The 18,679-nt window shown below is 42.4% G+C and overlaps 1 protein-coding gene across 1 annotated transcript in view; it reads left to right on the forward strand.

The window, feature by feature from the left end:
- thbs4a (thrombospondin 4a) overlaps nucleotides 1–18,679 on the forward strand; it is a 125,960-nt gene that overhangs the window by 35,696 nt on the left and 71,585 nt on the right. The window contains exons 4-5 of the mRNA XM_043706705.2: nucleotides 2,275–2,377; nucleotides 5,038–5,120. Of these exons, the coding sequence (XP_043562640.1) occupies nucleotides 2,275–2,377; nucleotides 5,038–5,120 (186 nt within the window). The remainder of the gene's footprint in view (nucleotides 1–2,274; nucleotides 2,378–5,037; nucleotides 5,121–18,679) is intronic.

Raw genomic sequence — 18,679 nt, forward strand, 5'->3', positions numbered from 1 at the left:
TTTTCACGCAGAGGGTGGTACGTGTATGGAATGAGCTGCCAGAGGAAGTGGTGGAGACTGGTACAATTGCAACATTTAAGAGGCATTTGGATGGGTATATGAATAGGAAGGGTTTGGAGGGATATGGACTGGGTGCTGGCAGGTGGGACTAGATTGGGTTAGGATATCTGGTTGGTGTGGACGGGTTGGACTGAAGGGTCTGGTTCCATGCTGTACATCTCCATGACTCTATGACTCTATGTATGCATGGATTTCCAAAAGGCTAAATGAATGCAAAATTGGGTTGTGGATGTTTGTTGGATTGCAGGAAGCTTTATAGTGGAGATCCCCAGCGTTTGATGTAATGAGCCCTGTTCTTCCTGATTATTGTAGACCTTGGTGTGTAGAGCACAATTTCAACATTGGTAATAGTACAAACATTGGAATATTGTGAAAGATAATATAAAACTTTAAAAGATCAATAGCAGGTTGGTAAAATGGATGGACCAGTGTGTCAAATGCAACATAATGCAGGGAAGTAATAAGTGATTAATTTGTGTAGAAAGAATGTGAGAGTGGAATAAAAAGTACAATTCTGAATGGGTGTAGCAGCATAGGTGTGTACATAAATCACCACAGAAGGTAGGATAGCTTAGGAGAGCATTTAAGAAAGCAAGCAGCTAGGCTTTATAAATAGGACATAGAGTACAAAAGCAAAAAACGATATTAAGCTTGTATAAAACACAGATTCCACTCTAACTGGATGGTGCATTACGTCCATTTCAGGGCACGATGTTTTAGGAAGGCTGTGAAGTCATTTGAGAAGGTGCAGAAAAGATTCACAAGAATGGTATTGTCGAACTTCAGTTACATAGAAGGATTGGAGAAGGTAGTGCTGTCTCGGTGAAGCAGAGAAGGTTGGGAGGAGATTTGACAGAGATATTCCAAATCATACAGTGTCTACGCACATCATTTCAAGACCCCTCAGGATCCTACATATTTCAATTAAGTCACATTTTTGTCATCTGAATTCCAGTGAACACAAGCATAACCTACCTATCCTTTTCCAATAAGGAGTAATGGTGAATGACCTGTAGTTTCCTACTTTCTGTTTTGTTTTTTGAGTAAATTTGCTCATTTCCAATTTAAAGGACCCTTCTTTGATTTTAGGGAATTTTGCAAAACTAAATCAGTGCATCAATTATCACACTAACTGCTTCTTTTAAGATCCTGATGTGGAGTGATTGTTTTAAGAACAGAAGTTGATTTGGTTGTGTCTTTATGCATTGAAATTTAGAAGAATGAGAGGCGACCTTATTAAAATAAGAGTCTTATTGGGCTTGACAGGGTAGATGTAGAGAAGTTGTTTCTCCTTGTGAAAGAGTCTAGGACCAGGGCCAAATCTCAGGATTAAGACAGAAATGAGGAGCAATTTCTTCCCTCAGTGAATGGTGAATCTATAGAATTCCTTACTACAGTAGGCTGTTGAGCCTGGGTCTAAAAGTGTATTCAAGACTGAGATAGATGTTTAATCAGTGAAGGGAGTGAGGGTATGCAGATAAGGTAGGGAAGTGAAGTTGAGGATTAACGGATCAGCCAATGTGTTATTGAACAATGAAGCAGACTTGCCTCGAAGTTGATCAGAAATGTATTCAAGGCTCATTTAGAGAAAATTTTGATTGTGAAAGGAATAGGGTAGAGGCAATAAAGTGGAATTAAGGACATATCAGATGATTTCATTGAATGGTGGATCAGACTACAGGGGCTGATTAGCCTACAGCTATTTCTAATTCTTGTGCTTTTATGCCAAGGTTCTGTTCTGTGGAAATTCTCTGTGGATTTACTTTGTTACCTCTCTGTTTACTCTCACAAACCTATTCAAGATGATGAAAATCAGCCACATCCACCCAGCCATCCAACACTCCCGTGATCACCCTGCTGCCTTGGCATTCATTGTTTTGTCTTCAATATAGACACCTTTTGTTATCATGAAGCAAGTGAGGATTGGTACGAGATACATGTCACTGTAGTTGCTCCAACTCTTGCACCACTCTGCTGATCCCAAATCCAATTGAATTCATGGTGTCCTATAGTGCAGAAGGAGGCTACACAGCCTAACCTGGCTGTGTTAGTGCAACTAGTCCCACTGCACTCATTGCTCTTCCTTTGTAACCCTGCAAGGGCTTTTTATTGGACATTCCTTAAAAGGTACTTATTTTATGTAACAGACTGGTTGTAGAGATGCATCCAACTCCTGAAAATGATATAATTGTAGATTTAATAATTTTTTTCTAGGATGCTGTTGAGGAGATGAAGTTTGTCCTTGGAGGGCCTATCTCTAAAGTGGCAGCACTTCAGGATTGCATGTTGCAACAAAGCGATTCTGCTGGTATTACAGGTAAGTTGGCAACAGGGTGATACCTACAAGCATCAGGAGTTTCATACCTACTAGCGGAACAGAGAAACACAGGCAATTGTTTCTGTGCTGGTTGAGGAAGACCTAATCAGCCTAACCTCACATGCAGTTTTTGATCCATAACTGTGTTTGTTACAGAATCATAAGGTGCATGTCCAAATGTACAGAGGGGATCCCTCTCTACCCCCCACCCTTTTAGTTAGTGTGTGCCAAACCCCATCAATCTCTGGGTGAAACAAATGACCCAATTGCCCTCTAAACATTATACAAAAACTTAAAAGCCACGACCCCCTGGTTCCAGACCACCATCAACAGAAATAGATTCTTCAAGTCTATTCTGTTTAAGGCCTGCAATTGATTAACCCAGTTGGTTCAAAAACTGATCGGATAATGCCAAGTAATGCCTTAAAGCATGGGTTCAATTCCCTCACTGAGATTACCATGAAGGACTCTCCTTCACAATCTGTCCCCTCACCTGAGGTGTGGTGACCCTCAAAATAAACCACCACCAGTTGTCTCGTTGTCTCTTTGTCTGTCTGTCTCTCTCTCTCTCTCTCTCTGTATCCAGTCTCCCCCTCTCTCTCTCTCTGTATCCTGTCTCTCTCTCTCTATCCAGTCTCTCTCTCTCTCTATCCAGTCTCTCTCTATCCAGTCTCTCTCTCTCTCTGTATCCAGTCTCTCTCTCTCTCTATCCAGTCTCTCTCTCTTTATCCAGTCTTTCTCTCTCTCTCTCTCTCTAATGAGAAAGGAAGCCTTATAGGATGATGGTAACTTTTATTTATGCACCTCATTTAAATTTCCCATCAGCCTCCTAGGAAACGATTCTAGCCTATCCAATACTTGCCCTAAACATTTTCAGTCCTGGAACCATCTTCATAAATCTGCTTTGAATCCTTCCCAGTCTTGTCACATCCTTTCTGTAATATGGTTACTGTGCTGTAACTGTGGCCTAACTTTTTATTTGAGGCCTTAGGTAATTAAGGAAAGTATTGTGTTCTTCACCTTAATTGTCCATCCTGCAACCTTTAGAGCTCTGTGCACTCTAAGGTCTCTTTATTACCCTATACTTCTCAGAATTCTACTATTTGCTTTGTATTCCTTTGCCCTGTTTGTCCTCCATAAATGCATTACCTTTCATTTCTGCAGACTGTATGAAATTTCATTTGATACTTTTCAGCCCATCTGAACAGTCAGTTGAAATATCGATTCTCATGCTGCTCAGATGCTGTGTTTTTCCAACACCACACTTTTCAACTCTGACTCTCCAGCATCTGCAGTCCTCACTTTCTCTCAGTTGATTTTCTGCAGTGTGCAGCTTCATGGTCAGCCTGTTTTATATAATCTGTGAACTTCTTAACTATGAATGATATGTAAGTCATTAATGTATGTCCCTTACATCAGAATGCCTGGTATTGATCCCCGTGGAACACTACTGGTGACGGTCTTCCAGTTACAACCTTTGCTTCCTGAAACTGAGTCTGTCTTGGATTCAGGAAACACTGTCAGGCTTGCTAGTTTATATATCATGCTTAAAGACAAATTCTCTAATAACTCCTATCCAAGGTAGCGCTGAGAATTATAAATGCCACATATAGTGTTTTCCCCAGATTTGTACTCCAGATATAATGCTTTCATCATCGAATATCCATCCAAAATAAGGGAGGAGAAGCTTCTCCTTATAAGATAAGAATTCTCTCCCCTGCTCATTGTAAAATGAATGCTCTCCACTGCTCATTGTGTTGCATGAGCTATCCGAGCATGTTGCTATCACCATTATATATTTTCTGGAAGTGACCTACAGGCTTTGCTTGACTTACGGGCCTACTGTGGTAACAGAAAACCACTAGCAAGAAGAGATCTGGTCTTAATCAAGATATAGTTTATTTCATGATAGCAACTAGGTACAGATCATACTGCTAACTTGTCCATAGAATCCCTACATTGTGGAAACAGCCATTAGGCCCAATAAGTCCACTCCGACCTTCCAAAGAGTATCCCACCCAGACCCATTCCTCTACCCTACTACTTTTACATTTCCAATGACTAATACACCTAACCTACATATCCCTGAACACTATGGGCAATTTAGCATGGCCAATTCACCTAACCTGCACTTCTTTAGACTGTGGGAGGAAACCAGAGCACCCAGAGGAAACCCACACAGACACGGGGAGAATGTGCAAACTCTACACAGACAGCCACCCAAGGCTGGAATCAAACCGAGGTCCTTGGCGCTGTGAGGCAGCAGTGCTAACCACTGAGCCACTGTGCCATCCCATGGGCTTCTCACTAGCCCTCCAGGGTCAGGAGCCCTCCAGGGTCTGCTGTCCTTAATTGCATGGCAAGCATGCTCTTTAGTCATTAATTGGTCATTGAGTGACGCCTGCTGATGGAAACATTGTGTGTGCTGAAGGCTCAGAATTCCTCCTGATGCTAAGCTCCCAAAATGAAACTTCAGCTCTTTTTTTCCACAGAAAATCACCATGGGGATATTGGGCAGCTTATTTCTTTTAAAAAAATGATGCTCGAGAAACTTTGAGGAAATTGGATGAGGTGGTTTCTATTTAAAACCCAAATTTCTATCGTCTGAACTTGTCCTTATGATCTAAATCTATATTGAACCAAATCTCTTTATGCTGCAGGTGATACCGGAAGACTCTTAGTCACCCAGATGACACAACTCAATCAACTGCTTGCAGAAATGAAACAGCTTCTCAGGCAGCAGGTAATGTGAAATCCACACTCGAAAAGCTCTTTGCCTTTAAGAGATGTCATTAAGTATCTTGGGTCTAAAGATCTGTAGAAGGAGCACATGACAATGTAAGTGCTGGGTTGTGTTCACTGGTAACCTTCACCCCTGGTTCTAGCAGATTTAACAGTGTTGGGTTATTGTTCCCTAGACTGATTGTCCTTCTGAGCTGGACAATGAGAAACATACTTTGTATGTTCCCTATTGATTGATGGATCGTCATCAGAGTCATCTTAGCCCTGGTAACATCTGGTTGATTTGATGCCACCATCTTTCCTCATATGAATCTACAAACTGGCTGGTTTAGTGTAGTAGAGGAAAATCACTTGGCAGTCTAATGAGAAAGGTTTTGATTTAAACAATATGCAATTTATTGCATAACAACTTAGTATGAGTTTCGCTGGTTCAATATACATTGTTACTAAGTCTATGACTGAGACCTCAGTGCTAAATCTTAATTCCCAGCTTCTGTTTTTAGACATGGGCAGTGTTCATTGAGATATTTAATATTTGGTTCTTTATTAATTTCTTGCTAAATGTTTTGTTCTTCTAAATGTACAACTAATTATTGTCTTCAATGAATGGAAATAAGATTTCTCCGGTTCAAGCTGAAGTATGTACTAAATAAGATCTTTGTTGATTATCATCTGCCATAGAGTCATAGTCATAGAGATGTACAGCATGGAAACAGGCCCTTCGGTCCAACCTGTCCATCCCAACCCAATCTAGTCCCACCTGCCAGCACCCAGCCCATATCCCTCCAAACTCTTCCTATTCATATACCCAGCCAAATGCCTCTTAAATGTTGCAATTGTACCAGCCTCCAACACTTCCCCTTGCAGCTCATTTCATACACATACCACCCTCTGTGTGAAAACATTGCCCCTTCGGTCTCTTTTATATCTTTCCCCTCTCACCCTAAACCTATGTCCTCTAGTTCTGGATTCCCTGACCCCAGGGAAAAGACTTTGTCTATTTATCCTATCCATGCCCCTCATGATTTTGTAAACCTCTATAAGGTCACCTCTCAGCCTCCGACGCTCCAGGGAAAGCAGCCCCAGCCTGTTCAGCCTCTCCCTATAGCACATATCCTCCAACACTGGCAACATCCTGGTAAATCTTTTCTGAACCCTTTCAAGTTTCACAACATCCTTCTGATAGGAAGGAGACCAGAATTGCATGCAATATTCCAACCGTGGCCTAACCAATGTCCTGTATAGCCGCAACATGACCTCCCAACTCCTGTACTCAATACTCTGACCAATAAAGGAAAGCATACCAAACACCTTCTTCACTATCCTATCTACCTGCGACTCCACTTTCAAGGAGCTATGAACCTGCACTCCAAGATCTCTTTGTTCAACAACACTCCCTAGGACCTTACCATTAAGTGTATATGTCCTGCTAAGATTTGCTTTCCCAAAATGCAGCACCTCGCATTTATCTGAATTAAACTCCATCTGCCATTTCTCAGCCCATTGGCCCATCCTGTTGTAATCTGAGGTAGTCCACTACACCTCCAAGTTTGGTGTCATCTGCAAACTTACTAACTGTACCTCTTATGCTCACATCCAAATAATTTATGTACATGACAAAAAGTAGAGGACCCAGCACTGATCCTTCTGGAACTCCACTGGTCACAGGCCTCCAGTCTGAAAAACAACCCTCCACCACCACCCTCTGTCTTCTACCTTTGAGCCAGTTCTGTATCCAAATGGCTAGTTCTCCCTGTATTCCGTGAGATCTAACCTTGTTAACCAGTCTCCCATGGGGAACCTTGTCAAACGCCTTACTGAAATCCATATAAATCACATCTACCGCTCTGCCCTCATCAATCCTCTTTGTTACTTCCTCAAAAAACTCAATCAAGTTTGTGAGACATGATTTCCCATGCACAAAGCCATGTTGACTATCCTTAATCAGTCATTATCTTTCCAAATACATGTACATCCTGTCCCTCAGGATTCCCCCCAACAACTTGCCCACCACCGACGTCAGGCTCACTGTTCTATAGTTCCCTGACTTGTCCTTACCACCCTTCATAAACAGTGGCACCACATTAGCCAATCTCCAGACTTCCAGTACCTCGCCTGTGACTATCGATGATACAAATTTCTCAGCAAGATGCCCAGCAATCACCTCTCTAGCTTCCCACAGAGTTCAAGGGTACACCTGATCAGGTCTTGGGGATTTATCCACCTTTATGTGTTTCAAGACATCCAGCACTTCCTCCTCTGTAATATGGACATTTTGCAAGATGTCACCATCTATTTCCCTACATTATATATCCTCCATATCATTTTCCACAGTAAATACTGATGCAAAATACTCGTTTAGTATCTCCCCCATTTTCTGCGGCTCCACACAAAGGCCGCCTTGCTGATCTTTGAGGGGTCCTATTCTCTCCCCAGTTAACATATTTGTAAAAATCCTAAGGATTCTCCTTAATTCTATTTTCCAAAGCTGTCTCATGTCCCCTTTTTGCCCTCCTGAATTCCCTCTTAGGGGAGGCGATGGCCTACTTGTATTTGCTTAGGAATTGACCGACAGATTTAGAAAGTTCATTTGGATCAGCTCTGGCTTGGAGGGCTGAAGGGCCTGTTCCTGGGCTGCAAAGTTTCTTTGTTCTTTGTTCTTTATACACCCTGGGCTTTGATTTCTTAACTCCCTTTGTCCTTTGCAAATACCTTTTCTCCTTCAATCCTCTTGAATAGGTCCCTGGTACAGTACATCCATTTATCATTGTAAGTCTGTTGTTTTCAATGGGACTTCTCTCGGTCTTGAACTCTTTATTAATTCTAATTCCTGGATTTAATGGGAAGCTGAATTCAGTGCTCTCTGCTCATCAACAGTTCCGACAGTGCTAACCGATATTGCAGTACAGTAGGCCTTTAGTTTAGAAGTCATCAGAAAATCACCATTCTTGCTGAACAATGCTTTCATGATCCAGACACCCCTTGCAGCTTTTCAAAGACTTGTTGAAGATTTGGAATAGAAATAGGGATTGGAAATTCACTAAAAGCTCTTTTTATATATATATTATGGGACTGTAATGATGCTATTACTGCTAAGAATGTGTCCTTAGAAACAAATAGAAACTTTTAGGGATTGACACTTTATTAAAAGCTCAGCCTGCTTCCTGTATATGATTTAAAATCACTTTAACCCTCAGGTCATGTTCTTCAATAGATTCACTCTGGACTCAAATGTTGCCTCTATGGCATATTACTCCTTTAAGAACCTGCAGAATGTTACCTGTGAGTCTTTGAAAAGTTTTGAATACTGACAATATCCCAAGTGATAAACAATTAAAACTAAATCTCCAAACACAAGAATGAAGGCTGGTGGTGATTTTGTCTTCTCCAAAGACACCTGCCAAAAGCAATCTATTTTTGTGAACATGGACAACTTTGCCAAAATTTCATTGACAGAGGCATTGGATAGATTTCCCTTATGACAGTTTTATGAAGTTGAATTAAGTCTACAGAAGTCTGATAGGTTCCATTTATGTTTAGAAAGTGGAACCATTCACTGCACCACTCTGTGGGTCAATGACAGGAGAGATGACAACTCTTCCATCTGTAGTTGGACCAGTTTCATTGATGGGTGTGATATTTTTATAGGTGTGAAAAGACACAGAAATGGTATCTCTTCACAAAGTAATGCTAAAGTCTTAAAAGTTATTAGACCGGGAAAGTATTTTATTGAAGTGTCACTTGGATTCTTGCTGATTAGTCTATTCCACTCTCCTGATAAGATTGAGGTCCATACAAGCTCTGCTGCATAAAATAAAGAGTGCCTGCATCTGTACAGTATACAGTATCTGTACAGTATATAATATTGGAAACTGTATTATAATATTTCCAATATCTGCTTTAGTCTTTACTGGAGTGTTGCCTGACTCTTTCACCAACTTTGAGTTCAAACCCTCCTGGACCATTTAATTGGGTTTCTGTTAGATGCAGCAAATGCATTTGTAATCACAGTCTCTTAACTCACAAAACCACTATACTCACTCCAGTACCTAGTTTAAAAGTGGTGATATGTACATTGATATAGATTTCTGTGTTCTTGAAACTGCACTATTGTGGGTTTAGGCAGCTGGCAGAAGGAAAGGTTGCGGCTGCCGGGGTGACTAGAGTCGGGCATGCGCTGGGTGGTGAAGGAGTGGGTTGGATGTGAGTTTAGGTGAGTTTAGCGGCAATGGACAGAGCTCACGGTCACTGCCATGATGATCTGATAACAGGCCCCCAACATCATTCAGAGGTTGGAGGAAGCTGCGTTATGTGGTGGACTAGGAACATAGGAACTGGAATAGGCCATTCAGCTCCTGGTTCCTGTTCCACTATTCAATTAGATCATGTGTGGCCTGACTCCATATATCTGCCTTTGGCCATGGCCCTTAATACCTTTGCTTAACAAAAATTTATCTCAGATTTAAAATTAATAACTGATCTAGCAGTATCTGCTATTTGTAGAAGAGAGTTCCAGACATCTACCATCCTTTGTGTGTAGAATTGCTTCCTAGAATTCTCCTGAATGAACTGGCCCTAATTCTCAGATTATGCCTTCTAGTTCTAGAATACTGAACCAATGGATAGCATTTATCTATCTTGTCCTTTCCTGTTAATATCTTGAAGACTTTGATCAGATCATTCCTTAACCTTCTAAATTAGGGGCAGCACGGTGGCTCAGTGGTTAGCACTGCTGCCTCACAGCGCCAGGGACCAGAGTTTGATTCCAGCCTCAGGTGACTGTCTGTGTAGAGTTTGCACATTCTCCCTGTGCGTGGGTTTCCTCCCACAGTCCAAAGATGTGCTGTTTAGGTGAATTGGCTAAATTGCTAAATTGCCCATAGTGTCCAGGGCTGTGTAGTTTAGGCGCATTAGTCAGGGGAATGGGTCTGGGTGCATAACTCTTCAGAGGGCCGGAGTGGACTTTTGGGCCAAATGATGTGTTACCACACTGTAGGAATTCTATAAATTCTAGATAAACCAGGCCCAATTTGTGTAATCTCTCTTCATAACCTAATCCCTAAAGTCCAGGTATCATTCTTGTAAACTTGAGTTCTGAAGATGGGTTACTAGGCCCAAAACATTAAGTCTGATTTCTCTCCTCAGACCTGCTGAAGTTTTCTGGAAACTTCTGTTTTTGAAAACCTACATTGGACTCCCTCCATGGCCAATAAATCCTTCCTAAGGTGTGGTGCCCAGATCTGATCACAGTACTCCAAGTGGAGTCTAACCAGGGTTTTGTCTAACTGCAGCACAACCTCTGCAGTCTACTATCACCTACCCTGACATCAGCCCCCAGTTCCAGAATCTTCCTCAGCAGCCCACGATCCATAGTCTGAGACCCTTCATCAAAATTCCCTCTGTGTCTTTTCATATGTTACCAAGGGATTTTGTACAGGAACTGCTGCTGCACAATCTTCACTCTTTACTTTCATCCATTGCCGAGATATGCTTTGGTATTCCTTGCAGCTGGGCAACAGAGGTCCCCACTGGAGGGTGCTCTATGTAGGAGTCATCCTCTTTTTTCATCCGAGAGCTGGGGTGAAGGGTGTTGCACACAGCAGTTCCATAGAGCAGTTGGTTCATGGGCTTCCAGGCTTACTGTGTATTCTGTAGTGCTGTGGAGGCATGGATTCCGTATATATGGGTTGGGAAAGATTGCACCCACTTTTTAGTTATTTAACAAGTCTTTCATGTTGTTTGGTTGCACTTCAGTGCCATGCTCCTGATCTTTAGGCACCCAGTGAAAAAGTGGGGGGGGGAGGTGTTGAGGCAGGTAGGCTGGAGGATCTCCTTGTGGGCCTTCTGGCTTACCTAAAGTAGCCATCAATGGACTGCCTCTCTTTTACGGTTACATCTATACCTGGGTGTCCTTCGAGGGGGAGCACACATGTGTTGACAGGTACTCTTGAAACTTTTTAGGAGATAAATGGGCATTATTTCCCCTATCCAAGATGTCTTGACTTAGCTCCCCCAGATTTTTCTGTGTTACTTGATGGTTGTTACCTTGTTCCTCTTGGACAGATTCTGTTTGGTGTGTTTTTCTTTAATGTTAAAAATAGAGCTGCATGCATGCCTGTGAGATATAGTTTGCAAATCTGTACACCACAGATGGTTGCTGCAACATGACCGGTCCAGTGTAGCCCGCCCACAGGTCAGCCCTTCTCATTTACTGTGTTTGTGCAGCCGTGCAAACAGAATTTGAAGGGGCTGTGCACTTAAACAAATCACCCACATCATCCAAAAAGAATTAGAGATTGCATAAATTGCTCAGTGAGCCTGACCACAATTACAGGATGAGCAAGCGGTAGATCTGGGGGGTAAACTTCCAACAAATATCTTGTTAGGTTACTGATTCGAAGTTTTTTGATTTATCTAACTCTGGTTTGAGAGCTTCAATTCACGCCATTAGTCTGCTGAAGTCAGTCTTTGCTTCCAATTCCACAGTAATATAATTCACACACAAAGCCTTTATCAAGTGACATTCTACAAAAATTGCGAGACATAAAATTCAATTAATGTGACATAAGTCCCCGACTTCGTAAGCTAGACACAGTAATCGGTGCAGGTAATCTTAATGCAACCCCTCCTGAGGGGCAGAAAAGGGTTGGGGAGGGGTTATTTTTAAAAATTGCTTAATATGTCCCCAATGTCTGGGTAGGTGCCTGCCACTATATTTATCCTGCTGGGTTGCCCCTTTGTATCTGTCCATAAGACCAAAAGCTATAGGAGCAGAAGTAGGCCATTCAGCCCATCGAGGCTGCTCCACCATTCAGTGAAATCATTGCTGATCGAGTAACCTTCAAATCTGCTTCTCTGTCTTTTCCGCATTACTCTTGATTCCCATATGGATTAGAAATATGTCCAGTCCTGGACAGGTGAGGCAATCTGTTATAATTTTTAAATCAAATATATCAGATGTCCAGCCTAAATTCAAACCTGGCTGGCTGGGTTTTCCTGGGATTCCCAAACTCACCATCCTCAGATTTCTTCCCTGTGATCTCTCCTAATTTCCCTCCATTAGGAGAAAAGCAGCGAAGTACAGCCATTACCTTTTGGACAAGCTGGCGATCTAATCGGCTGCGATAAAGGATGTTAATAAGTTCCTGCCATTAATTCCCACCAAACAAACACCCATCCCCACCTCCAACCTCTCTGGAGTTATGCTCTGCCACCCCCTCTCCTTAAATATCAATGCAATGATTACCAAGCCCAGGAGGCATCAGAACATATCACAGCTGCTGACTCTCCAGCCCCAGGTGACACACTCAGCTCACCTCTACACTGTCCTTTGACATAATGCTTGAAACCACTGCCTCCTTGGCTCTTAATTGCCACATTGCTAATCACATCCTTGCATTAAACAAAAGTTACAGAAGACAGAGTAAAATAATGGGCTAACAATGACCTTCTATCTATCAAAGGAATGTTGCCCTCCTATCTCTTCCTACATTCCTTAGGCAGATATGACCTTGCAGATTTGTTTTCAATCAATAGTTCTTTCATTGCATTATCCTCCCACAGTCAGATGCTTGTGCTTTGGAAAATTAGTCTAAACTATAAAAGTTTAAAGAGCTGATCTATGTGGTTTACTAATTGGTTAGGCAATAAGGCAATGATGACATATATCCACAGACAGTACTTCACATGGAGAGAGTGTCAGATGTTACACCACTGGCTTATGCTGGCATCTCGTGTTGTGAAGTTGTCGGACATCTTCACCCACATGAATATGTCAGGACAAATGGGCTGGCAAGAAGACCTGCGGTCTAGCACACTCTCCTTAGAGAGAAAAACACAAAGAACTGTGGATGCTAGAAATCAGAAATTAAAACAGATATTGCTGGAAAATCTCAGTAGGTCAGGCAGTTTCTGTAGAGAGAAATCAGAGTTAACAAGTCAGATCCAGTGACACTTGTTCAGAACTGATGGTAGCCAGGAAAAGGTTGGTATATGTGCTGGAGAAGGGGCACAGGGAGTGCTGGTTGGTTTATTATGCACCAGCTCCCTGGTTTTGACACTGGAGTTGTGTAGTGAGATGTGGCGTGGTGAAAAACACAGGAGACAGGTGCTTCAGAGGCAAAGGAACCTCTGATTTTAATAAAATAAACAAAATTGAAAATATGTACAATAACTGAAAAAGTTGAATGTTTCCAAACCCTGATGTTACGGATCAAGTAAAGTGAGAGTCATCTGACAGCTAGGTAAAAACAAGGACTGCAGATGCTGGAAACCAGAGTCTAGATTAGAGTGGTGCTGGAAAAGCAAAGCAGGTCAGGCAGCATCCGAGGAGCAGGAAAATCGACGTTTCGGGCAAAAGCCCTTCATCAGGGATAGAACTGGGGCACTAGTTATCTGACAGCTAACCAGTGCCCCAGTTAACCCTTGCAGCCCCAACTTGGTACTGTGGGTTTAAAATTACAGAGAGCTGTTCATTACTGGGTCAACAAGCAGGAGGCCGGAAGAACACAGCAAGTCAGGCAGCACCGGAGGTGGAGAAGTCAACTTTTCGGGTATAACCCTTCTTCAGGACTGGGGTTGGGCATAGGGGGAGCTGCAGATAAAGGGGTTGAGGGGGCAGGGTGGTGAAGTGGGGATAGGTGGAGACAGGGTACGACCTGATTGGTCAATGGGAGGAATGAATCCATAGGTGGCTGAAAGAAATGGAAGGGAGGGGAAGGGGTTGGAAGGGAGTCTGTGCCCTGCAACTGGCAATGTACCTGGAGGACTAAATGATAGGTGGAGATTTGGCCCAGAAAGAAGAAAAAGCATTTGGACAGACAAAGGCCTGGGTAAAGGTCAACCTGGATGAATCAATAGCTGCTAATAGGGACCAATAGTAGCTAACAATGTTTGTAGTAGCAGCCCATCTGATGTGTGGGGGTTGGGGTAAGGAGGTGGGAGAAGGTGCTCACGCCCGAACGTTATTGAACATGATATTGAGTCCAGGAGGTGGCAGAGTTCCCAAGCGGAAAATGAGGTGCTGTTCTTCCAGCTTGCGCTGAGCTTTGCTAGAGCACTCCAGCAAGCCTGAGACCAATATGTTGGCCGGGGACAGGGTGGTGTGTTAAAGTGGCAAGCAACCAGAGCTTAGAGTCATTTTTGTAGACAGAACCTAGGGTTCTGCAAAGCAGCCACCCAGTCCATGCTTCATTTCCCCAGTGTAGAGGAGACCACATTATGAGCAGCGAACACAGTAGATTAGATTGAGTGAAGTGAAGATAAAGCGCTGCTTCACCTGGAAGGTGTGTTTGGGCCTTGGATACTGAGGAGGGAGGAGGGAAATGGGCAGGTGAAATGCGAAAGAAAATGACCCTTCGATGATGTCCAATAAACTTCAGTCCAATGTGACACTACTTGAAGGAAAGCAAGAGTTCTCCCAAGAGCCTAGCCAATATTTATTACTAAACCAGCATTACAAAGATGATTTTATGATATAATATGCTTCTATGGTGTATATGCAAATTTGTTTAACAATAAAAAAGAGAAACAGCATGAAGAATTATAAGAATGTAAGAACTAGGAGCAGGAATAGACAATTCAGCCCCTTGAGCCTGCTCCGCCATTTGATATGATTTGGCTGATCTCATCTCAGCCTCAACTCTTAACTCCTTACATACTCCCCATTCCCTTTAACGCATTGCTAATTTAAAAATTGTCTCTTTTCTTAAATTTACTCAAGTCCCAGCATCCACTATATTCTGGGGTAGTGAATTCCATAGATTCACCACCCTTTGAGAGAAGGATGGCCATGATAAATTGCCCATTGCATCCAGGGATATGTAAATTAGGTGGATTAGCTGTGGGAAATATAGGGTTACGTGGATAGGGTGGAGAGATGGATCTGGGTGGGATGCTCTTTGGAGGATTGGTGTAGACTCAATGGGCCGAATGGCCTGCATCTGCCTTTTAGGTGTTCTGTGACTCTATGATTCTATAATTCATTTCTCCTCATCTCTATTTTAAATCTGCTACCCCTTATCCGAAAACTATGACCTCTCATCCTAGATTGTTCCATAACAGGATACACTCTGTCTAAGTGTAATTTGCCAATCCCCTTTCAAATCTCACATAGCGTAATTCGAGCTGTTCTCATTCTTCCAAACTCGAGCGAGTGTAGGTCTAAGTTGCTCAATCTATCTTCATTAGATAAGCCTTCCATCTCTAGAATTAATCTAATAAACTCATTACATTCCAGTGATGAAATAATGAGACAATATTTTCAATGTGACTTGTTCAACATGTTGTAAATAATGTAAATAAATTATAAAACTTCTTCTTATGAAGGCAGATACTTGGAACTATACTGGGAGTTGAGCCAAGAATTCACTTGAGTGAAACTCTGGTTTGTGATATTAACAACGGCATATTTAATTATTTTTGTTTTACCAAGATGCACCATAGAAAGCATCCTATTTACATGAAATTCCTTTGTTATTTAATGTAGTTGTTGGTCTAATTATTTAAACTGATCACGTATTATTAAAGCAACAATCAAAAAAATTCACAAAACGTGACGCTTTATACTAGTTTCTCCTGGCTACTTCATCCCATAGGTTTATGACAGAAAACAATTAAAACAATAGGGTATATTGCCCAGAGAAATCAGCCCATAGATGAGGAATGGCAGGGACAACCTTGCATCTGATTTTGAGTAAATACCTCAGCACGTCATTTTTACTGAGTTTGAGTTTGATTTATTGATGTTACATGTACATAGGAACAGTGAAAAGTGTTATTTTGTGTGCTGTACAATTCTAAAAACAGTAAATGAGATAGACGACCTGGGTTTATATGTGCATAAATCCTTAAAGGAGGCAATACAGATTAAGATGGTACTAGTGTGGTATCAGTGACATTGGCACCATACAAAATGCATCAGGGTGACAGAAGAGTGCAGAAGGGATTCACTGAGAAATACAGTGTTATTGCCACAGCGAAGATGCAGAGAGAGAGAGAGCGAGATCAGAATTAACATTTGACAGGTTCATTCAGAAGTCTGATAACATCAGGGAAGAAGCTGTTGTTGAATCTTGTATACAAACTTTTATATCTTCTGCCAAATGGAAGAAGATGGAATAGATTACAACCAGGGTAAAAAGTGTCTTTGCAGTGGGAAGGATAGATAAAGTCAATAGACTGGGCTAAATTCATGACTCTGTAGTTTCTTGCAGTTTTGGGAAGACCAGTTGCTATGCGTTGGAATGCATCCAGATAGGATACTTTCTACGGTGCATCTTGGTAAAATAAAAATAAAAATTGATTTTAGAGTCTTTGTGGAGATGCTAACTTTCCTTAGCCTCCTGAGGAGGTAGAGATATTATTGTGCTACTTTGACTGTTGTGTCAATGTGGGTGGACCAGAACAGATTGTTGGTGATTATCACTCTCAGGAACTTGATGCTCTTGACCATCTCCACCTCAGCACCATTGATGGGGACAGGGCTGTATCCTCCACTCCGCTTTCTGAAGTCACTGACCAGCTCCCTCATTTTGCTGATATTGATGGAGAGATTGTCATCTTTACACCATGCTGCTAAGCACTCTATCTCTTTCCTGTATTCTGTCTCGTTGTTATTTGTGATCTGATATACAATAGTGGTGACATCAGCAAACTTGTCAATGGAGTTGAGGTGGAATTTGACCACACAGTCGTGAGTGAATAAGGAGTAGAGTAGTAGTCTGAGTAAACAAACTTGCAGAGCACTGGTGTTGAGGTTTATGGTGGAGGAGGTGTTGTTGTCTATTCCTACTGACTGTGGTCCCTGGGTCAGGATGTTGAGGATCCAGTTGTAAAGAGGGGAGCCGAAAGCTAGGTCTCGAAGCTTTAACATGAATTTGTTCGAAATTATGGTGTTGAAGTGGAGCTGTAGTCAATAAGCCGGAGCCTGACATAGGTATCCTTGTTATCCAGATCTTCCAGGGATGAGCGCAGGGCCAGGGAGATGGCGTCTGCAGCAGTAAGTGAATTACAAAGGATAGAGGTAATTTGGTAGACAATAGTTGAAGCATTGTGAACAGTAAGAATGATGTAGAATTTCAAAAAGACATAGACAGATTGGCAGAATGGGTGAACAAGTGTCAAATTAAACTTAAGTTAGAGAAGTGTGAAAGTAATTCACTTGGTAGGAAGGATGCAGAGAGATGCTAAAAAATAAGAGGTGCAAAAGCAGGAGCAAAAAGGACCTGGATGCATATGTGCATAAATCCTTAAAGGTGGCAATACAGATTAAGATGATATTAGTATGGCATCAATGGCACTTTTCTATCTTGGCACTGTGCCAGTGGTGTATGCCACTTCTAATTGGGCATCATCTGCTGTGGCTGTTGATTCATGAGGGTATTCCCTTTCTTAGCTGGCACTGAAGAATAGTGTTGAACTGAGGTTGACTGATACCTTTTCCTTCCAGCAGGTTCTCTACTTCGCCATCTGGTCAGTTCGTTCATCTCCTGTTGTTTTTCACACTCTTCACTTAGCACCCCACCAGCCTCCGCAACTAAAGCCTCCATTTTCGTCACCTCCAATAGGATGATATGACTGTGAGACATATTTCCCTCCCACTCATTGTCAGCCTTCCGCAGGAACCATTCTCTCTGGTACACCAAGGACCAGTCCTCCTCCATTCCCAATGTCTCCTCATACCCCACAGCACTTTCCCATGCAATCACAGAAAGCATAACGCCTGCCTCTTAACCTCCTCATTCCACATTATCCAAGGCCCCAGACACACCTTCTAGGTGAAACAATGAGTTACCCTCACTTCACTCAATCTAGTCTACTATAATTGCTACTCACAATGTCCTCTACACTGAGGAGACAAAATAGAGAGTTGGTGACCACTTTGCAGAGCCCCTATGTTCTTTTTGCAAAAATGACCCTGAACGTCTAGTTGCCTGCCACATCAACAGCACCACCATGTTTCCTGGCCAACATCTCTGACTCAGGCCTGCTGCAGCGAGGCTCAGTGCAAGCTCGAAGAACAACATTGCACATTCCAGTTGGGCACCCTGCAGCCTCTAGGACTCAACATCAATAACTTTAGAGCCTGACCCCATCCTTCCATGTTTTTACCAATCCCTGCTCCTGGTCCTGTTATGACTTGGGTTGCTTTCAGCACAGCTCGCGTACACTCAGCTGTCATTATCACTTATTCACCTCCCCTCTGTCCTGGCTTACTATCAATAAACCCCTTGTTTGCCTACCCGTTATCTCTCTCTCTCTCTCTCTCTCTCTCTCTCTGGGCTCTGTCTCTACCTATCCGCTAACCTTTCCCCCCAGCTCCAACTCGCTCCACCTCCAACTTTTCCTTCAGCACATATACCACTTTTTTCTAGCTGCTAACAGTTCTGATTAAGAGTCACTATTCTCGAAATGTTAACTCTGTTTTCTTCTTATTGATGCTACCAGACCTGCAGAGTTTCACCAGTAATTCCTGTTTTTGTTTCAGATTTCCAGCACCTGCAGTTCTCTGTTTTGTTTTAGCACATATAAACCAACTGGGCTGTGCTCCTTTGTGACTAC

Source organism: Chiloscyllium plagiosum, unplaced genomic scaffold, assembly GCF_037043375.1.
Source record: "Chiloscyllium plagiosum isolate Xiang-an unplaced genomic scaffold, Cpla_swu_hap1 HiC_scaffold_2, whole genome shotgun sequence".
NCBI classification, from domain to species: domain Eukaryota; kingdom Metazoa; phylum Chordata; class Chondrichthyes; order Orectolobiformes; family Hemiscylliidae; genus Chiloscyllium; species Chiloscyllium plagiosum.